Source organism: Ziziphus jujuba, chromosome 5, assembly GCF_031755915.1.
Source record: "Ziziphus jujuba cultivar Dongzao chromosome 5, ASM3175591v1".
NCBI lineage: Eukaryota > Viridiplantae > Streptophyta > Magnoliopsida > Rosales > Rhamnaceae > Ziziphus > Ziziphus jujuba.
Window position 1 is genome coordinate 16,069,780 of NC_083383.1, and position 19,328 is coordinate 16,089,107.

The 19,328-nt window shown below is 32.7% G+C and overlaps 1 protein-coding gene across 1 annotated transcript; it reads left to right on the forward strand.

The window, feature by feature from the left end:
* The first annotated feature begins 15,706 nt into the window (after positions 1 to 15,706).
* On the forward strand, positions 15,707 to 19,244 carry LOC107421182 (nuclear matrix constituent protein 1a). Its single transcript, XM_016030363.4, has 2 exons — positions 15,707 to 16,059; positions 16,735 to 19,244. The coding sequence occupies exons 1-2, from the start codon at positions 15,997 to 15,999 to the stop codon at positions 18,997 to 18,999; spliced, it is 2,328 nt and encodes a 775-aa protein (XP_015885849.3). The 5' UTR covers positions 15,707 to 15,996; the 3' UTR covers positions 19,000 to 19,244.
* Positions 19,245 to 19,328: the final 84 nt, after the last annotated feature.

Genomic DNA, 19,328 nt, shown 5'->3' on the forward strand with positions numbered 1-19,328 from the left:
GCTGATTTATTTACTTTTGCTTCAGGTGATGATTTTGATTTGAGGACAAATCCTTTTCAAGAGGAGAGGAATGATGAAAGTTTGCCCGTGCTTGCACAACCGATAACACGCTGAGGTACAAATCCAATACAATTGAAGACCGGACCAATCACTTGGGCTCAAGTGAAGAGATTTGAGGAAAAACTGGTTGGCCTTTTACAAGGAGTTATTAATTCTCAAAAGGGCTTGTCAATACCCGAAGATTCAAAGCCTGTTTTAAGTATCCAAGTGGTGAAGGCCAATATGGACCCAGATAGTTGTTTTAGTGCATTTGTGGACTCCGAGCAGCAAGGAATGGGTTCAACACTTCTTGAACTCAATTGATATCACTAAGAAGTCATGGAAACAAGTAAAGCCAGAGAAAAAGCAACCAAAGAGGCCATTTGCACATGGAAAGCATTTTTGGCCGAAAACTGCTCCTTTGCAGCTGGCTTTACTGTATTTTGATGATTAAGCGTTTTCTTTTTGTTTCAATCAAGGGACATGTATCTGAATCAATATTAATCCTATTCGGCATCCTACATGGCATATTGAAGCTGATTTGGAGCCTTTACAAGCTGGAGATTAGTCAAAGTTAGCTTAATTGTCAAACTAGTCATCTAGTTTTCTAATTTGAGTTTGATATTTTGTTTTAGGAAATTAGTCTTTTACTTGGTTTTTTTTGTTTGTTTGTTGGACAAATCAACTTAGGAAAGTTATTCTTTTATTATTTCAATTGTAGATTAATTAATTCTTAATTCAAAATAAAGGAATTAATTAACCAAAATTAGATTAGGAAAGGAATGGCCAATTTTGTCTTAGTTTTTTTAGGATTTTTTTTTATTTTGTAACTTTAGCCTATTTAAGGGTTTATTTTTCAATGAGGATCAGCTTACATATTATTTAGAAAATTATTTGTGAGAAAAGAATTGTCTTTGAACACCTAAAACACCATTAGAGAGTGAGTATTTTAATTTGACTTATCAATAGGGTTTCCATCACCTATTGTAGCGTATTCATCGTATACCAAGGTTTCTAATCACAAGTTGATTAGTGGTTAAGATTTCCATTAGAATTTGAACATAATTAAGATCCGGGCTAATGTAATACGGGTGTAGTAGCAAGTCGATCTAGGTTCGTATTATAGAATCTTTGTTTATGCTTCCCAAGGGGTTATCCATCCTAGGATTGCTCCCACTAAAGCATCCTTAATTGTAGAGTTCTTTTGATGCCTGAAGCTAACCTTTTTCAAAAGACCTCGATGTTACGAAAGTGACTATCCTTTTATAAACTAAGTCCTTGTTACACGGGACGTTGTGAGATAATTGAGATGTAAAGACCCGCCCACTGGTGTTCTGTCACTTGCTCCAACAATGTTGTCTCCAATTTTGCCACCACAATCTAAATGGTATGGAATTTTTGTTTAAGCTTCCCAAGGGGTCAGCCATTCTAGGATTACTCCCACTAAAGCATCCTTAACTACAGAGTTCTTTTGAAGCTTGAAGCTAACTTTTAAAAAAGATCTCGATGTTACGAGAGTGAATATCCTTTTATTTGAACAATTATCGTTACAGATCTGGGTGATGTGCAGTTGCTTATTGATCTTGTCCCTTTTTACCTTGCATCTTTCAAGGCTCACAGCTTTTATAATCCACCTTCCTAATTGCTTACTAATCTTACCCCTTCTTACCTTACATCCTTTAAGGCTCATAAGTTTTACTATCTATGTCCCTTAACTGGCACATTTTCGACCGGATACAAGCTTTGATACCATCTGTAGTACGTCGTCTTCACTAGGTGTCCCTCCTTCATTGATTTTATCCCTCATTTGCCCATTGCACTCCAGACACTAATCAATTTTTGTTCAAACTTCCCAGTGGATCACTCATCTTAGAATTGCTCCTCCTAAAGCGCATTTAGCCTTAAAGTTCTTTTGAACCTTGAAGCCAATTGTTTTAAAAGTCCTTAGTTGTTAAGAAAGTAGCTATCTTTATATTTAAACCATTATCATTCCACACTTAGGTGATGAGGGATTGCTCAGTAATCTTGCCCTTTCTTACCTCGCATACTTTAGGGCTCGTAGGTCATACAATCCATTTAAATGTTCATTGATCTTACCCATTATTGCCTTGTATTTTTTAGGGCTTACAGATCTTACAATAGAGTAGGTCCAGTAGCCTACAAGCTAGATTTACTATATAGACTTTTTTGAGTTCATGATGTGTTACATGTCTCCATGCCTTACCCACATTTAACAAACCTTTCACATGTTTTAGAGGCACTAGAGAAGAGCTGAGAGACGACTTGTCATAAAAAGAACAACAAGTGCAGATTCTGGATTGGAAAAGAAAGAGCTTCATAACAAGGCCCCTTTCTCATGAAGGTCCTTTTGCAAAATTATTAACTAGAGGAGGTAACATAGAAATGAGAGACCAAATACATAGTCAGCATCCTTACCTATTCCAAAACTAAGGTATGGATTTCATGGATGAAATTTTTTTAAGGGGGAGCTTGCCTCAAAACGGATTATCCAACTAAAATAAATCTAGATCTTGGATTTGACTTTTTTTGTGGTTAAGTTTTTGCTTTGACCAGTATGCCATAGCGTAGAGCTCGTTAATACAAGTTCATAAACTGATTGCATGTCTAATTTTGAATTATGGTTAAAAAGTAATGGATCTGTGAAATTTTGAGTATCACTATTTTATTCGTATTCAAACCAATCCTAGTTTTTATCCTTATTCAACTAGGGGTTTATATATACCAAAAGAGTTAAGCCATGATTTAAACAAATCCCAAAATTTCCATTTTATCCCCAACTCGAATCGAGTATCCATGACTCGATTTCACACCAAACTTAGTCATGTCAAATTTCATCCATTTTTCGACTTTGGAACACATGATAACATTCCTATTGACAAGCCAATTTTTGACCAATAATTGAAAACCCATGGTGATTTGCGGCTAGATGCACTAAAATTGGTTGGCCAAATCACGATTGCACCGTTTTGGTTTCTAGTGGGTTAGCTGAAAATCTAACAATTCCAAGTTGATCTATACACTTTCCTCTATTTTAAAGCCTCTGAATCCATTCCCACCCTCCGTTTGATGAGATTCTTGTCTGTTTAAGAGTTTATGACACCATGAAATTTTGCTAAACTTTCTAACATTTTTTCTCATCATTGGCAATGCTTTGGACCAAGATGAGTATACCAATGTGTTCCCATTTCATGGACTTTCCATTGCTATATGATTTATCAATTTTGGATATAGTTTAAGTAATTTTCCCTTTTTAGGTTAATTAATTTAATAAAATGTAAAATTGGATTATGTTTGGAAAATCTAGAACCAAATTTGTGTTGATAATGTGTTCTTACATGTTATTCTGACCTATTAGAAAGTTCAATTTCATAAAATTATCATAGGTTAAAATACCAATTTTGGATACTGGATTTTGAGGGTTCGTAGAACAAATGGATCCTTTAGTGTCCAATTTATTTAATTTTAGAGTTATATAAATTATTTTAAGACATTTGATATGCACTCGTATCTTTCTTTTGATTTTTTAGGTCTAAAAAATATTCTATTATATTATAGGTACTTGTATTATGCCTAGACCTCGCCTTGTCGAGAAGCAAAAGTGATCATTGCCGATTTTTATGAATGAAATTATTTTTAATATATGGTCTCGGCATATTACTATAATAATTATGTGGTTTTTGAAAAATAAAATGCTTATTTATGCCTAAATAGTTATGTGTACTTACATATATATTTTATCATTTTGTTTAATTTCTTAACAAGATTTTAAATGATTCCAAACTTTAATACAATTATTGTCAAATTGTGAATTTTGGTATTTAAATGTGTCAGTATTTGTATCCATGATTTAGTTTAATTGTTGCTAAATCTAATTCTTGTAAAATGGAATCATGGATTGGAAATAGTTAAGTTTGATAGTATTGTTTGATTAATCATGTATAGAAGATATGGAATTATGGTATGGTTGGTTGAAATTAAGATTTGTTGTCATAGAATATCTATATGCAATTTGATCGTATGGTTAGATAGTGATGCTAAGTTTATTAAATTTAGTGTAGCGTACGGTATAAGTGGATATATTAGATATTGGTTATAGTCATTGTGCATTAATATTCATCTTCCATTGCAAAAGTGGTGATGATATATCCCTCCCACAATGCCCTTAGGATTCTAGAGGGTCATGAAGATTCCCCTTTCTCCTTGTATCTTGTAGTGCTTTGAGACGCCAAGGACCACTCGGCAGCACTAGGTTCATAGTATGGTATTCTAATGATCAATTAGTGAATATAGGTTTTTTAAGGTGATAGATGACCAATGAATGTTTATAGATAATTACATAAATATTACAGTCTTATAAATCTTTTTGATGCATGAGTTCATATTGTTATTTCTTCGCATATTGGTTCTATTCGAATAACTTTGGGATTTAAAGAGATGGGTTTTGGTGAAAATTATTTGTAAACGAAAAAACAACTTTTAAAAGAGTGGTAATGTAAGGTCTTAAGAGAATATTTTTCAAGAAGAGACACTTATTTTTTTATTACACTATACCATTCATTGAGATATTTTTATTTCACCTTTTATTTTTTTTTAATTTATTCCTCTAGGTTAAGCAGTTAAAGGACAATCTACCTCGTGCATCACTTATTCACATTCATATTCCAAAATAGCAACAGTATTTTATCTTTCCTTTAATTTCTTTTTAATTTATATAGACTTATTTGTATATGTTGTATAGCCTAAAATTTTAATTACTCTTAAAATGCTCTGATCTAAATTATGGACATGGTAGTAACCATATTTATGTATGTGTGATAATCACTTGTAGCATCACCGATTGTAGTTATTGACTGTAGTTGATGATTTGCATGTTTTTGTGAACTTTTCTTATTTTATTTGCATGCGAGACCACCTTAAGTTCTTGGGGCAGGTCTGATAGGTGAATTTATGTACTCAAATCAAACACTTTTTACTTGATATTTTACAGTTTTTACAAGCAATTTCATGGCTTTTGTGTCTGTTTGTAGAAAATTTCAAAGGTCAAGAGATATGAATGAAGTAGACATATTTCAAAGAGTTTTGGACTAAAAAGAATGTGATTCAAGCTTCATTAGTTGTGGGCTGTGACACTATGCAGAAAGCAATCTCAATATATTTTCTTGAGACTTGGGGTTGTAGTTTTACAATCCTAGGTTTGCGACAATGGCTCCTTATGTAGTTGTGTTCTTTTAGTCGTTTTCCGAGGCCATGATACCACAAAGGTAAAGCCATGATACGACGACAAACATTTATGGTGAGAGTTCTAGTCAAATTATTTACAAAACCTTAACTTAGGAGAATTCTAAATAGAGATCAATAGATCGTTCGAGAGAACTTTTGGAAGGCTGGAGATTGAAAGTGTGCATGCAAGGAAGCTAGGAACGAAAAGGGAACAGAGTTTGGAGATGAAATTTGATTATCATTCTTCTTAAATTTGTAGTTTCTTCTCCTTCTTTCTCTATGCTATACAATATGTTTAGGAATTTGTTTTTATTCATAATGTCCTAATTTTTTTCCTAAGGCACGCTGTAGTTGGATTATGAATACTTAAGTTCCTTTCTAGTTTTAATGAAGTTGATTTTTATTTCATATATTCATTAAGTATTTTATTATGTTGTTTATGCTTATGGTTGTTTGGCCATCAATTACATGATTCATGATTTGATTTGAGACTGAGAAAAGATAACTGAATTATATCCTAATAAAATACCATAAGATTGTCATAAAATAGAGATCTTATGCAATGTAGTTAATTTCTTCTGCTTAATATTAAAGTAACATAGAAATATAATTTGCTTATTTATTAGAATATGTTATTGGTGCTGCAGAAAAATTAATAATCACTATAGTGAAATTTATTGTCAATATAGGAAATAAGCATTAGTTCTTTAATCTAGGGGATTCAAGTAGGATTAATCTTGGTTAATCGGAAACCCTAGAGTTTTTAAGAATTGAATTGTCCATCACTTTTAATTATATAGTTTAATTAGTTTAATTTGTTTTCGTTTAAGTAACTCTTCAATTTAGATTGTTCAAATACAATTAAAGTTAAATTAATTTTGTAGTTAGTAATCATAGTCCTTAAGGAAACGATATCCTATTCATCACTGTATCATTTGTTTTGATTCGTATACTTGAGATTTTGAGTTAAGAGGGTATGAAGGGATACATGTTTGAAGAACCTCCTAAAGTTGAGAGTTTTAGATTTAAAGGGAGTTAAGTGCACATATCGAGTTTAGGATGCGTTTGTGTAGTTAGATGAGATTGTATTTATGATACATTTTGTATTTTTTTTATTTTCTTTTAGTCAACATGTAAAAGAAGTGTTTTGTCATAAAAAGTTCCAAAGGTAGAGATTGTTGAATTAATTTTTGTGTGTTGGCAAATTTTTATGAATCAAAACACTCAATTGTAAAATGTATCTGTCTTAGCTAGTATTATAGTATGAAGAACATATCCTAATTAGGAATAGTAAGTGCCTTAGGGTGTGTTTGATACGATGTATTAAGGGGTATTGGAGTGGATTGTATTATGTAATACAATGTTTGGTACGTAAGGACACGCGAAGGGTATTGTATTACATAATATCCCTTTGTGTTTTCTATGTGGATGAGGGTGTATTATCTAATACACTTCTTTTTGCTTGTATAATTTAATACAACCCATCTGCTGTGGCGACCTGCTTCTCCTCCTCTCGTCTCTATCTCTGTTGTAAGTCTTCTCCAATTCTTTTTTTTTTTTTTTGGTTCTTGCATCTTATCTACCTGAAATTTGTCTTCACCAATTTCACCCCTTTTTTTTTTTTTTATCAAATGGGTATCATCTATGAGGTTAAACCTGCTTAAGCACTATGCGTGTGTTGATCTTTTGGCAAGGTCAGATATTGATACGAACCTAGGACGACCTGCTCCTAAACCCGTATTATATTAATTCGGATCTTAATTAAGTTCAAGTTCTAATGGAATGGACCTCAACCCCTAACCAACCTGTGGTTAGAAACCTTGGTATAATGTAGACGCCACAATAGGGGATGGAAAACCTATTGATAAGTCAAGCTAAAACAACCAATTCTCTAATGGTGTTTTAGGTGTTCTCAAAGAACAAAGAGATAATTAATCTCACAAGTATTTTCTTAATCAAATCAAAGTTGTATTCTTATTGAAAAATAAGCCTTTAAATAGGCTACAAAGCCACGAAATAAAACCCTAAAAACAAAGAAAACCAGCCACCACACATAAAGAAACCTAGTTGGCCGAAACTATACTTCCTTTCCTAATCTAAGTTTGATTAATTAATTCCTTTATATTAAATTAGGAATTAATTAATTTACAATGGAAAGAATAAAATAAAAACCTTACTAAAGTTATTTGTCCAGAAAATAAATAAATAAAAGCCAAAAAGTAATGGTAGTTTCCTAAAACAAAAAGTAAAAACAAATTAGGAAACTAAAAAATGCTAGCCTTTTGATCAAGTTGACTTTGATCAATCTTTGACCTCTTTGAGCTTCAAATCAGCTTCAAGATTCTTTTTAGGATGCCAAATAAGCTGAATATGAAGTCCCACACGTTGCCCATGCTTGGAAAAATAAGAAAAGGCTAATACAGTAAAATACAGTAAAGCCAGCAAGCAATACAGCAAATTCAGCCAAATTGTTGATGCTGTCCGTACAAGCCCTTTTTGATTGCATTTGAGGCTGATTTAACTTGATTCCATGACCTCTTAGGCATATGTATTGAACCCATAAAGCATTGGAACCATTTCATACTTCACGGACTCCAAAAATGTATCAAAACCGTCACCCGGGTCCGTATCGGCTTCCACCACTTGGATGCTTAGAATAGGCTTTGTATCTTCAAGTATGGACAAGCTCTATTGAGGTTGATTACCCCCTGTATAAATACTCCCAGGTTGTCCTTAAATCTCTTAATTTGAGCTCTTGTGATTGGCCTAATCTTCATCCGTGTCGAGTCAGCACCCCAGCGGGTTATCGGTTGAGCGGCCTCGGGCGGAATCACATCAGATATGGTAGAGGAAACTGAAAAAGTTAGCTGATATAGGGGTGGTTGATTATGGTACTCACATTCTTTTTTATAATATGTATAGGGCAGCTGGCTGGGAAATAGAAGCAAACAGAGTTAGGAAAATGATCTTAGAAGGGGGAATGAAAAAGAAACAAGGGTGCAGTGTGATAGAGATAAATTATATCTTCACAGGATTAACATAACAGAGAAAAAAAGCCATAACCCACCTTGTTGGAATTACAGAGAGAAAAAGAAAATTGTAGAGTGAAAGATAAAGAGAGGGAGAGGGGGGGATTACTTCTTGGAAGCTACGATGCTTTTTCTTTCTTTCACCTTTTTTCCATTTCTTTTTTTTTTCTTTTTTCTTTTTTTACTAGTGTGTGTGTATGATAAAAGAGAGACCAATCAATTGAAGGACCTTATCTCTTCACTTTCTATATAAATGATCACCTTTTTTTTTTTTCCTTTTTTTTCGCTTGAAATATATAAATGATCACGTTAATTTGGTAGGCTTTGGGTTCTATCATATTTTGCCTATGCAATAATAATTCTATTTACATTGTCCTAAATTTTAGGATAAAATAAAAATGGACAAGCTAGTTGATACCATTTATTTTTTTAATTTCTTTTAATATTAAATTTTATTATTGGCATGAATTATAATAATATACAAAATGAAAAGGGTAACATATGATATTTTATAATGTTTATTTTTTTAATAGTAATAATCTATGTAATAAAAAATAATACAATACAATATACTATTGTACCAAACAAGGTATTATATTATGTGATCCTGCACCAAACGCAGTATAGGTATAATATAATACATTCTACTGCAATCTAATACAATATAATTCATACCAATACAATCCAATACAATCTAATACTGCATACCAAACGAACCCTTAGAGACATTTTTTGTTCATAGGTGGTTAGGTACACATTATGTTACATTATTTTTTACTTTTACCGATTTTTATATTTTTGCATGGTATTATATTTGGGTATAATGTTAGGTTTACAAAGCTTTTGAAAATCAAAATATCTAGTTTGATATTTTGTTAGAATCATGGTGGGTGTTGTTTGAATAATTGTCTGCCACATGTCAGTTGGAAACAAGAAGATCTAATGTTTTTTTGAACAACATCTCTGCAACGCATCCATTTCTTTATGAGGGATCTGATATTGTTCAAACAACATGCTACCACATGTCAGTGCCACATTGCTGGATCTAGTATTATTCAAATAACATTAGTATGTTGTTTGAACATTATTTGACATGTGTCATTCACTGAATTGATTTTTTAACTATTGTTTGAATAATCCCTATATTATTCAAACAATTGCATTGACGTAGTAGTCCACATGCCCACAAGCCTGATGCATGTTATATATAGTAGTTTTTGAAAAAAAATCCTAGACGTTTCTTGGGTTTCGAATAAGAAAAAGTGATCCCTAAATACAATGTTAAATAGCAAGGGTTTTCCATGTATTTGTGAGCCTAACATCTTGTAAGTTAAAGAAAATACTTTTTCTTAAGTTAATCTACATTTTCATGGGCTGATCTTTCAACTTTTTCTTAAGTTTTATTTGTGGTTTCATGATGGGTTCTAAGATTTTGATTTTCTTACTTAGAGAGAAATCCTTTGGTTTTCCCATCTTTCAAACACCTTGAAATACCTTTCATCATATCTAAGTGTTGCTCTTTGAGATTTGTTATAACAAAGCTCAGAGAAGTCGAGCCCTTATGAAGGAGGCTTTGGAGAAAACGTTATAGAGTTATCCTTGAGAGGAGTGATTGCTGCAATGGTCTAGGTTTAAAGCCACTGTATTTAAAGTTAGAATACATATCACCTTTTATCATGATGGCTAGGAATGTCAGTACTATTCTTTACATTTTGGTTAATAGTATTCATGTAATTATATTTTTCCTTCTTATTGGATTTTTAGAGTAGAGGTAGTGGCTAACATTAATGGTTTTTCCCATATAAGGTTTCTATGTAAACTTTTGTGTGCTTGATTTTTTATTTTTCTTTTTTTTTTTTTTAAGTTCTTGCACTTTACTTTTTATTTGGGAGAATCAATTCTTTATTTTGTTCCTTTATTGCTTCTTATTTTTTTGTTTGTGGGAAGAATGAGTCCTTGGTTGTTGAAATATACATATACCTATGAATATGTAGTTTAAAGGTACGATGATAAGTTATCAAGTAGGCATAAGCTTTTGTACACTTTTTCTTTTTTTCTTATACAGTGGCCAAAAAGAATCACATAGATCTTGTAAAAGCATATTCAACCTCCTTTCTATCCTTTTTCAAGATTTATATTGTTCATTTTCAAAAAGAAATAGTTTAGCTTCAAAAGGAATGCTTTGATCTTGTTAAAACTCGTGGAGACTAAAAAAGCCCAAGCAACTCAAAAAGTAGTTAATATTGCCAAAGGATTCAAATATTCTATTAAGATGACAAGTTCAATGAATGGGAAAGTGGCTCAAGGTTATTTGGATCGTAAACATGAATTATCTCAAAAGAATCCTGCTGTCAAGATCAAATGTGATTGGATGGAGAATGATGACCCCAAAGATGGTGATGAAAATTATAAAAGATAAAGGGTCATCCTCAATAACTTCAAAATAGTTTGAGTAGGAGGAGCTAACCTCATAATTGCTTATCTTTTAGTTTTAGTAGGACGATATCTTTTGTTGGTATCATATTTATTAAGGACGTAGGATGACATAATCTATAGTATCGCATTTATTCTTGTCACCTTAGATCTTTTGATAATACATCTTTATATTTTAACATTTATGCTAAACATTCAAGATATTAATAAATTAATTTAGATTTTATACTTAATATTTGATAAAACATTGATGATTATCATATCCTTGGTACATTGTCAGTGTTATTTATCAATGGTTATATTTTCAATCATGCTAGTACAATATATATATATATATATATAATTTGAATATGATATATACGTGATTCGATTTAAATGGTTATTATATGCATATATAAATATCATATATATGTGTTATAGTTTCATGTGACTTTTGATAAGATTTGAAATAGTTTTAAATTCAAATGTGTTTGTACTAAACTCTTGAATCTTGATATTTAAATATTTTGACAGTTTAATGTTTTAATCATTTCAGAAAACAATTGATTTTGAGATAGCATATTTAAAATTATATATATTTTAACATTTTTAAGTGTTTTATATTTTAAAGTGCATAAAAATGATTTCTAATGATATATTTTCACTGTTGGTATTTGTGTTTTGGCATAAAATATGATTTGGAATTTTTAGAATATTTAAATAAATGATTCGGTTTGAATATTATATTCCAGTTTATGGTAAAGTATTTGTTTATGGAAAAATGGAAAAGTATGATATTCAAAAAATTGTTTATGAATACTAATGATCTTACAAAGATTGTTTATGAATATTATATTGTTGTTTTTAATATATGTATCATATAGTACTAGTGTTTCGATTTAGTATTATATTATAATACACAGGTTTGTCATAATGTCTGTAGTATACTAAGGGTCATAAGATAGGTTCATTCTATAGGTTTATTATTGTTATAATACCTTTTATATACCAAAAATCATCAATTGGGTTCATCCCAAGATTTTGTATTGCCATGATACCTTCAGGATGTTAACGATTGTGAGGTGGATGCGTCCTATAGGTTTGTTTCTCTCTCTTACTCTTCTGTGATGTTCCAAGATATCATGCACCATTTAGTACCACTAGATATATTGTATGATACATTATTTATTTTTCTAAGCACATTGTTGGTTTTCCGAACTATTATGTTTTTACAGTATTTTCCATAACTATTTTTATGAATATATTTATATTATTTTATACCTAATATATAAATCATAATTGATACAGTTTATAATATTTAAATAGTTTACTGATTTGTAACATTTAAGGCTTTGTTTTATGATATGGATTTTGGGTGCAAATTTGGGTCTTGTAAAATGATTTTAAAGGGAAACTTTTCGAAAGAGCGGATGAAAGCTCTTGAGAGAAAGATTTACAAAAATAAAATATTATTTTCTTATTGTATTATGCTCACTAAGATATTTTTATCACATTTTATTTGTTTTTAAATTTGTTCCCTAGGTCCAAGTAGTAAGCGAACAGTCTGCCTTACGCATCACTTGTTGCTATGTTTTTCATATCAAAAGTAGTATTTATCCTTCTCTATTTCTCTATTTATCTTTATTTTCCTTATACTTATTCGAATTAGTTGTATTACTTAATTTTACAAATACTTTTAGAATGCTTTAACCTATATAGTAGTAACCCTTTTATACATGTGTGGTAATGGCCTATAATATGATGGGGTGTACATGTTGGCTATAGTTGTGAATGTGCATGCTGTTGTGACTTTATCTTTATCTATTGAGTATTATTTGATATTTTTATATGTTGTTTGTCCATAGTTGAATGAGGTTGCATTAGATTTTCTTTAAGGATTTTCCAATGGGACTTCTCTAGGTTGGATCACCTGAGAGTCCTAGGAGGATTTCCGAGGCAAGTCTTATCACTTTAGATGTCCCTTTTTTATCAGACCCTCGATCTCATTGTTTAGGTTTATGCAATCCTCAATAAGGTGCCTTTGGTCATTGTGGAAACGAAAAAACTTGCTTTTATATCTCGTTTACGGGGTAGACATTATTATTATTATTAATTTTTTTTTTTGGGCAAATGTAGAAAACTCTTATCCATGATCTGTTTTAGAACCTATTCAAGTTAGGTGGTTAAAAGGGTATACTTGTGGAAGCAAGTCAAAGGTAGATGTGAAGGAGGAGTCTAGCTTAATTGATATATCTACCAAACTCTATTCTTCTCATGATCCACTTTTTTATCTTTTGATGGTTTCCTTTTCCTTTTCGCTTTAAACATGTCATTTTCTCTCCTTTATATTCTTTTAGGTTTGACCAATTCTTCTACATTAATGAAATTTTGACCCTTCTTAAGCATATCAGAGAAATTTCTCAATAGTTTTTTTTCAAAATTCTATAGAAACTTCTCCATGCTAATGCCCCCCATAATAGCCATTAATGCTACTCATCATTATACAATTCTATTGCATAGGTTCAAATTGAATCGCACAAGGTAATGTTTAAGAGGTTAACCGTTCTTTTGTTTTATTGAGAGAAAATGAGTTGTTAGCCTCCTGACAAACAAAAATGTGCCCCTGATGAGTGAATGAATCAATAAATCTTGATGCGAGCTTTATAAACAACAGTGTAACTGGTCCAATCAGTATGAGAGAGAATATTCAACACATAGCTAAATTTGAAGCTCTTTGAATCTCCATCCATATGTCAGAATGATTTTAGGTGTTCACTTGGATCTATCATTCTATTGTATAGGTTAATCTCCCGGATACGAAACTTGGATAGCATCGGTGCTTCTAAAATCTCCTTAGAATTAAGAGATTTTGTCCCTTTTGAAAGTTCAAATGATTTGGCTCCATTGTTTATTTTGAAATGTCTATTTGCTCATTTAATTGTCTGATTAGATCCTCTTAGCCTTGCTTTCTTATTCTTTAAGCTAAGAGGGCATGAAACCTCTAGATTGACCTGATGTTGCTTTGTGTTAAGGTAATGATGTAGGTTAGACCTGTTAAGACTTTCTAGGCAAAATGTTGTTGAATATTAAGGTTTACCTCGTCATTTCGCACTACGGTGATGATGTAGGTCAGACTTGTCTAACGTTTGACATTCTTTTCCAAGCTTATTGGTCTTTTGCCACTTCTCTTGATTATTGGTCATTCTTTCACTACTACTTAACTTTCCCTGAGGCTTACATTTTTTAGGATGAAGTTGTTATGGATTTATCTAAGTGATAATTTGTTCCGAACTTTAAAAGTTTTCTTCCATCATTTTCTTTGCATTAGTGTAAAAAGATAGCACTCTTTTCCTTTTTTTTTCTTTTTTTTTTTTTTGGTTGACGAAGGGAGAACTTGATTTATGATCTTCTTCAACTTACCTCCACCTCTTAATTAAATGAGAGGTGGAAGTGTACGTATATTGGTCATATTGGAAAGAACATTGTTTGGGGAACTCTCCTACGGTACTTATCATCAACACTGTTTCACGTTAAGATTTATTTTAAAATGTATTTATCCTTAAGTTATAAAAATTATTCTCTCTTTATTTAATTAGATATTATGAGAATATATATCAAAACAATTTATTAGATATAAGCGTAATTTGTTTGACGAATAATCCAAATAGGTTTGCTTATGCAATGTAGGAACGTGGTACAATGTAGGATTGCCACGTAAGATGATAAAGTGACATATTTAATATTTCCATTTAGGATTGCTAGATAAGCGAGAGGCAAATTAACCTATAATAAGGCCTTAAAAAAACAATTGAAATACCACACTTAGTTGTTAGATTGAACTAATTATTCATAAATATTATAATCATGATAAATTATGCAGGATCATTTATGAGATTAAAGTTAATATAAAATAAAATTAGAAAATATATTTTTTAGTTATAAGCATCTTGTGAGAACAAGTATACATATAAGGATCTTTTTTACCTTTCTTTTTTTTTTTTGTTAATCCATATTTCAGTTCATTATTAATATAATATTATATCATTTAAAAATATTAATAAACACTAAAAACAAATATATATATATATATATATATATATCTAAACCTTTTAGACCTTTTGTCTAATTTTATTTATATCCACCGATAATATAATATAATGTTATTTTATTTAAAAACATTAACAAATAAAAAAATAAAATAAACCAAAGTGATAAATAATAATTACTCTATAAAATATACTTGGAGACAAAAAAAATAAATAAATAAATAAATAAAATAAAATAAAATGATGATGACAGAAGATATAGTTCAAGTACACCACCTTTTTCATTTTTTATTTTAGACGAAAAGGTTGATTAAAAAGTTATATATATATATAGATAATAGAATTACTAACGAAAAATACCCTTTTTTAACTTGAAAAAGAAAAAAGTAAATAAAATAACTAGATTCTTCTTCAACTAAAGGAAGGCAGGTATGGCACAATGGGGGAAAAAGAGAAACGAAAGCGTTGGAGGGTGAACGTGAAGCACGAAAAAGCCCCAAAATGCCAAAATCAAATCGAAGCAGGTACATACCCATGCTTTCAACGTGAATGGCACAACTCTTTCCACGTGTCAAGCTCAACACTTCCAGGCTATATCACATTTTCTCATCTCGTGAAGAGGAAGCTTTTGCAGCTGGTTCGCATAAAACAGGCCCGATAAATTAAAAAAGTAAATAAATAAATAAATAAATAAAAAGACAGAAATAAAGAAAAATAAAAGTGCTTTGCAGATAACTGAAGAACAGTGGTCACTAGCTCGCATCGCCTCTTTTTCATTAGCCAGATGGCAGAAACGTGAAGTCCAAAATCTTTGTCATTCCCTGGTCTTGCAACCATTGTATCTTAACTCTAGTACTACAGTAGTATACCAGGATTTTACACGTAGGATTTCTCCATCCAAACAAAATTATTGTTTCCACAACGCGGCGCAAGTTAGTCCATTTGCTAACGTGAACGGTTCTTTCCTTTCTCTTCCTTCCTTCTTTCCTTAATTAGCCCCCACAAGCTGTCATTTCATTTCCCTCCAATCCCTACTTCCATTTTCGAACCTCATCTTGTTCTTCTCGACCTCTCACCGTGTTCTAGAAGCTTCTTCTCTGTACGCAACCGAGGTCTTTTTGATGGAGATGAATCATGGACTTGTTTCTTTTTACTGATCAGCGATAGGTCCGATCAGGCATAGATCTACAGTGGTGGTGTAGAGCGCGGATGTGGTCCAGGGTTCAGTCATGGCGTTCTCGGCCGCTACTCGCTCTGGTTTCCATACCACCTTTTGTCACTGCGACCCCAGGGTATTGTCTCTGCTCCATTTACCTGTGTTGTGAAATATGTGTAAAATGATTTTGTGGATTTATATTTACGTTGTAATTGAAATCTATGAGGATGGTTTTGTTATGTTTTTTGAATGTTTGGATGATTTTTTCGCCTTATGGTTGGTTGCTGAGAAAATAGTGAACGAAGATAATAAGAAACAAAGAATAAAAAAAAAAAAAAAAAAAGCCGCTTACTGAAGTGAAGTAGTTTTAGGATCAATTTCTTTCTGCTGAAAATGGAAAATCTAGGGGTTTAAAGGTAGGAATTTTTTGTAATATTTGGGTGCCACTGAATTTTTGACGTGTTATCGTTGATGTGCCTGGTCAAAATGGAGTTTGGATCTTTATGTTAGCCATCAACGCTCAAACACAGGGCTGGTTCTGTTTGGTCTGACTTGTTAACGAATAAATTCTTTTATCTTGACAAGAATTCTACATGGTAGTTTCAGTTAAATTTGATATTATGCTTCCATTTTTATCCCCTTTTTGGAGAGTAAAACAATAGCTCCTTTTTGATTCCTTTTTTGGATGTGTAGGTTGATATGTAACATTTGCAATTGACTCAATGCATGAAGCTGAAATATATGTGTTTGAGTGTGTATACAACTTCATTTGTCTATTGAAATGATTAATAAATCACTTATAACTCTGCAGTTGTGCTCTCTGAGGTTGAATTGGAAGCATGATAAGCTGGCATTTCTGAAAAACTTGAAAAGACGAGGCCCATCTTTAAAGTTCATAAGATCAGTCTTAGACAACAGGAATTCAAGCATCAGTGACAATGGAGCAACTGAACCGGCAAGGATTCTTCTTGAGAGATTGTTTGCACAGACACAGAAACTGGAAGAACAGATGAGCAGAGATTCTCGCATTCCTCAGGATGATCATCTTGGGTTTAATCTTGAAATCTTGGAGTCTGATCTTGAGGCTGCATTGGCAGCATTAAAGAAGAAGGAAGATGAATTACAGGATGCAGAGAGGACAGTCTTTCTGGAAAATAGTGAGTTGAACCGTGCAAAGGAAGAGCTGCAGCAGCGGCAGAAAGAAGTTGATAGTGCTCGTTGTAAATATGAAAAAATAGAGGAGGAGCTGAAGCAGGCCAATCTTAACTTAGCTTCTCAAGCCAGACAAATAGAAGATCTAAAGCTTCGGATCAAGGAGAGTGACCAGGAGATTGGCACTGTACAGTCTTTGCTGTCTCTGAAAGAAGAGGAAATGGATAAAATGAGAAACGAATTGCTGAAGAAGAGTGAAGAAGTGGTGAAAGTTGATGCTGAACTTAAATCCAAGGCTCAGCTACTGAATGAAGCCAATGAAGTTGTGAAGAAACAAGAAATTGAGCTTCGAGGACTAAAGAAAGTTATCCAAGATAAAGAAGAAGAGCTACAAGCTTCTTTGAGACTGGGAAAACTTGAAGAGGAGAAGGTAAAAGTTGCAGAGTCCAACTTGGAGAAACGGACAATGGAGTGGTTATTAGCTCAGGAAGAACTGAAGAAACTTGCGGAGGAAGCATCTAAACATGCAGAAGAAGCCAATGAAACTTCAGAGGATTTTAGAAGAGTGAAGAGACTTCTTTCTGATGTGCGTTCTGAGTTGGTTTCCTCTCAGAAATCTTTGGCATCCTCTAGACAGAAAATGGAAGAACAAGACCAGCTGTTAGAAAAGCAGATGGCAGAACTTGAAGAACAGAAGAGAAGTGTGATTACTTACATGACAAGTTTGAAGGAAGCCCAAATAGAAATAGAGAGTGAAAGAGTAAAGCTTCGGGTTGCAGATGCTCGAAACAAAGAGCTTGAACGAGACTTGTCTGTCGAGAGGGAGCTAGTGGAGGAGTTACAGGAGGAGTTGAAGAAAGAGAGATATTCTCTGCAGCAGGCAATGCAGGAGATGTCTTCTCTGCAGGAGGATCTTGACAAGCAAAATAATGAATTTGAAAATATGCATAAGCTTCTTCAGGTTAAAGAGTCAGAACTTGTGGAGGCTAAGCTTGAAATCCAGCATTTAAAGTCTGAGCAGGCTGCACTTGAGCTTATCTTAGATGAAAAAGATTTGGAACTTGAAAATGCAAGGAGTAATCTTGAGGAGGTAAACAAGGAAATTGCTGAGCTGAAGGTGCTTTTGAACAGTAAAGAGAACCAGCTTATTCAATCAACTAACATGCTGAAAGAGAAAGATGAAAATGCTCAGAGGATGGAAGATGAACTGAATAATACGAGGCAAAGAGTTTTTGAAGCAGAAAATGTGGTAGAACGAATTGTTGAGCTGACAAACAAATTGGTTATATCCATCAAAGATGAAGATTATAGCTCATCCAGACCAGCTGATGACATGGACCATGAGTTACTCCAGCAATTATTGGACAAACCAAGTGATGATTTTAGGATGCAGAAGAAACAGCTCGAAACTGAGCTTGAGCTGACCAGAGACAGCTTAAGAAGAAAAGAAATGGATGTCCTAGCTGCTCAGAGGTCTCTTTCAATCAAGGATGAGGAACTTAAGTTGGTTCTTGGGAGATTAGATGCAAAGGAGAAAGAACTCAAAAAGATGAAAGAGGAAATTTCAGATGCTAACGATCTGAAAAAGCTTTATGCTTTGGCACAAGAGATGGTTGGTGACAAAAGTGTTGGCGACCTGGCAATTGAGAAGCTCCAACTTGAGACAGCTCAACTAGAAGTTGAAGCTGCAACAAGTGCACTCTATAAGCTTGCTGAAATAAGCCGAGAACTTTTGAATAAAGCTACTCTGAGTATTGGGGCTAATATGGATACTAAGCTCTTGCCCAAAGATGGCCCTGATTTTATTACTAGTATGATGGAGAACAATGAATGTTTCAGTTTGGTTAAAACAGAAGTTGGCCGACTTTCGACATTGTCTGAGCAACTTGTGAAAGAAGCCGGTGTTTGCTTCAGTGCAGACTAGTAGAGGTAGCTGTAAAACTAGTGGCTGGATTCTGTATATAGAAATCTTGTTGGTTGTTACTATCATTAGCAAAAGTTATTGCAATAATTTCTCCACTTGTAGTATTCATCAATCAACATAATGGCATCAGATGTGGCGAGGCGGGTTTCATTGTAAGTTTGTAACATGATCATGTATAAGTACTTTTAGTACGTTTTTACTTCAAAAAGATTTTAATACGAAATACAGAGAGCAATGAGAACTTACACAGAAGCTCGCGAAAGGTGTCTTCTACCAAGCGCTATGCTAGTTTGTTTGTTTATGTTTTTGGTTTTTTGTTCTTTGTTTTT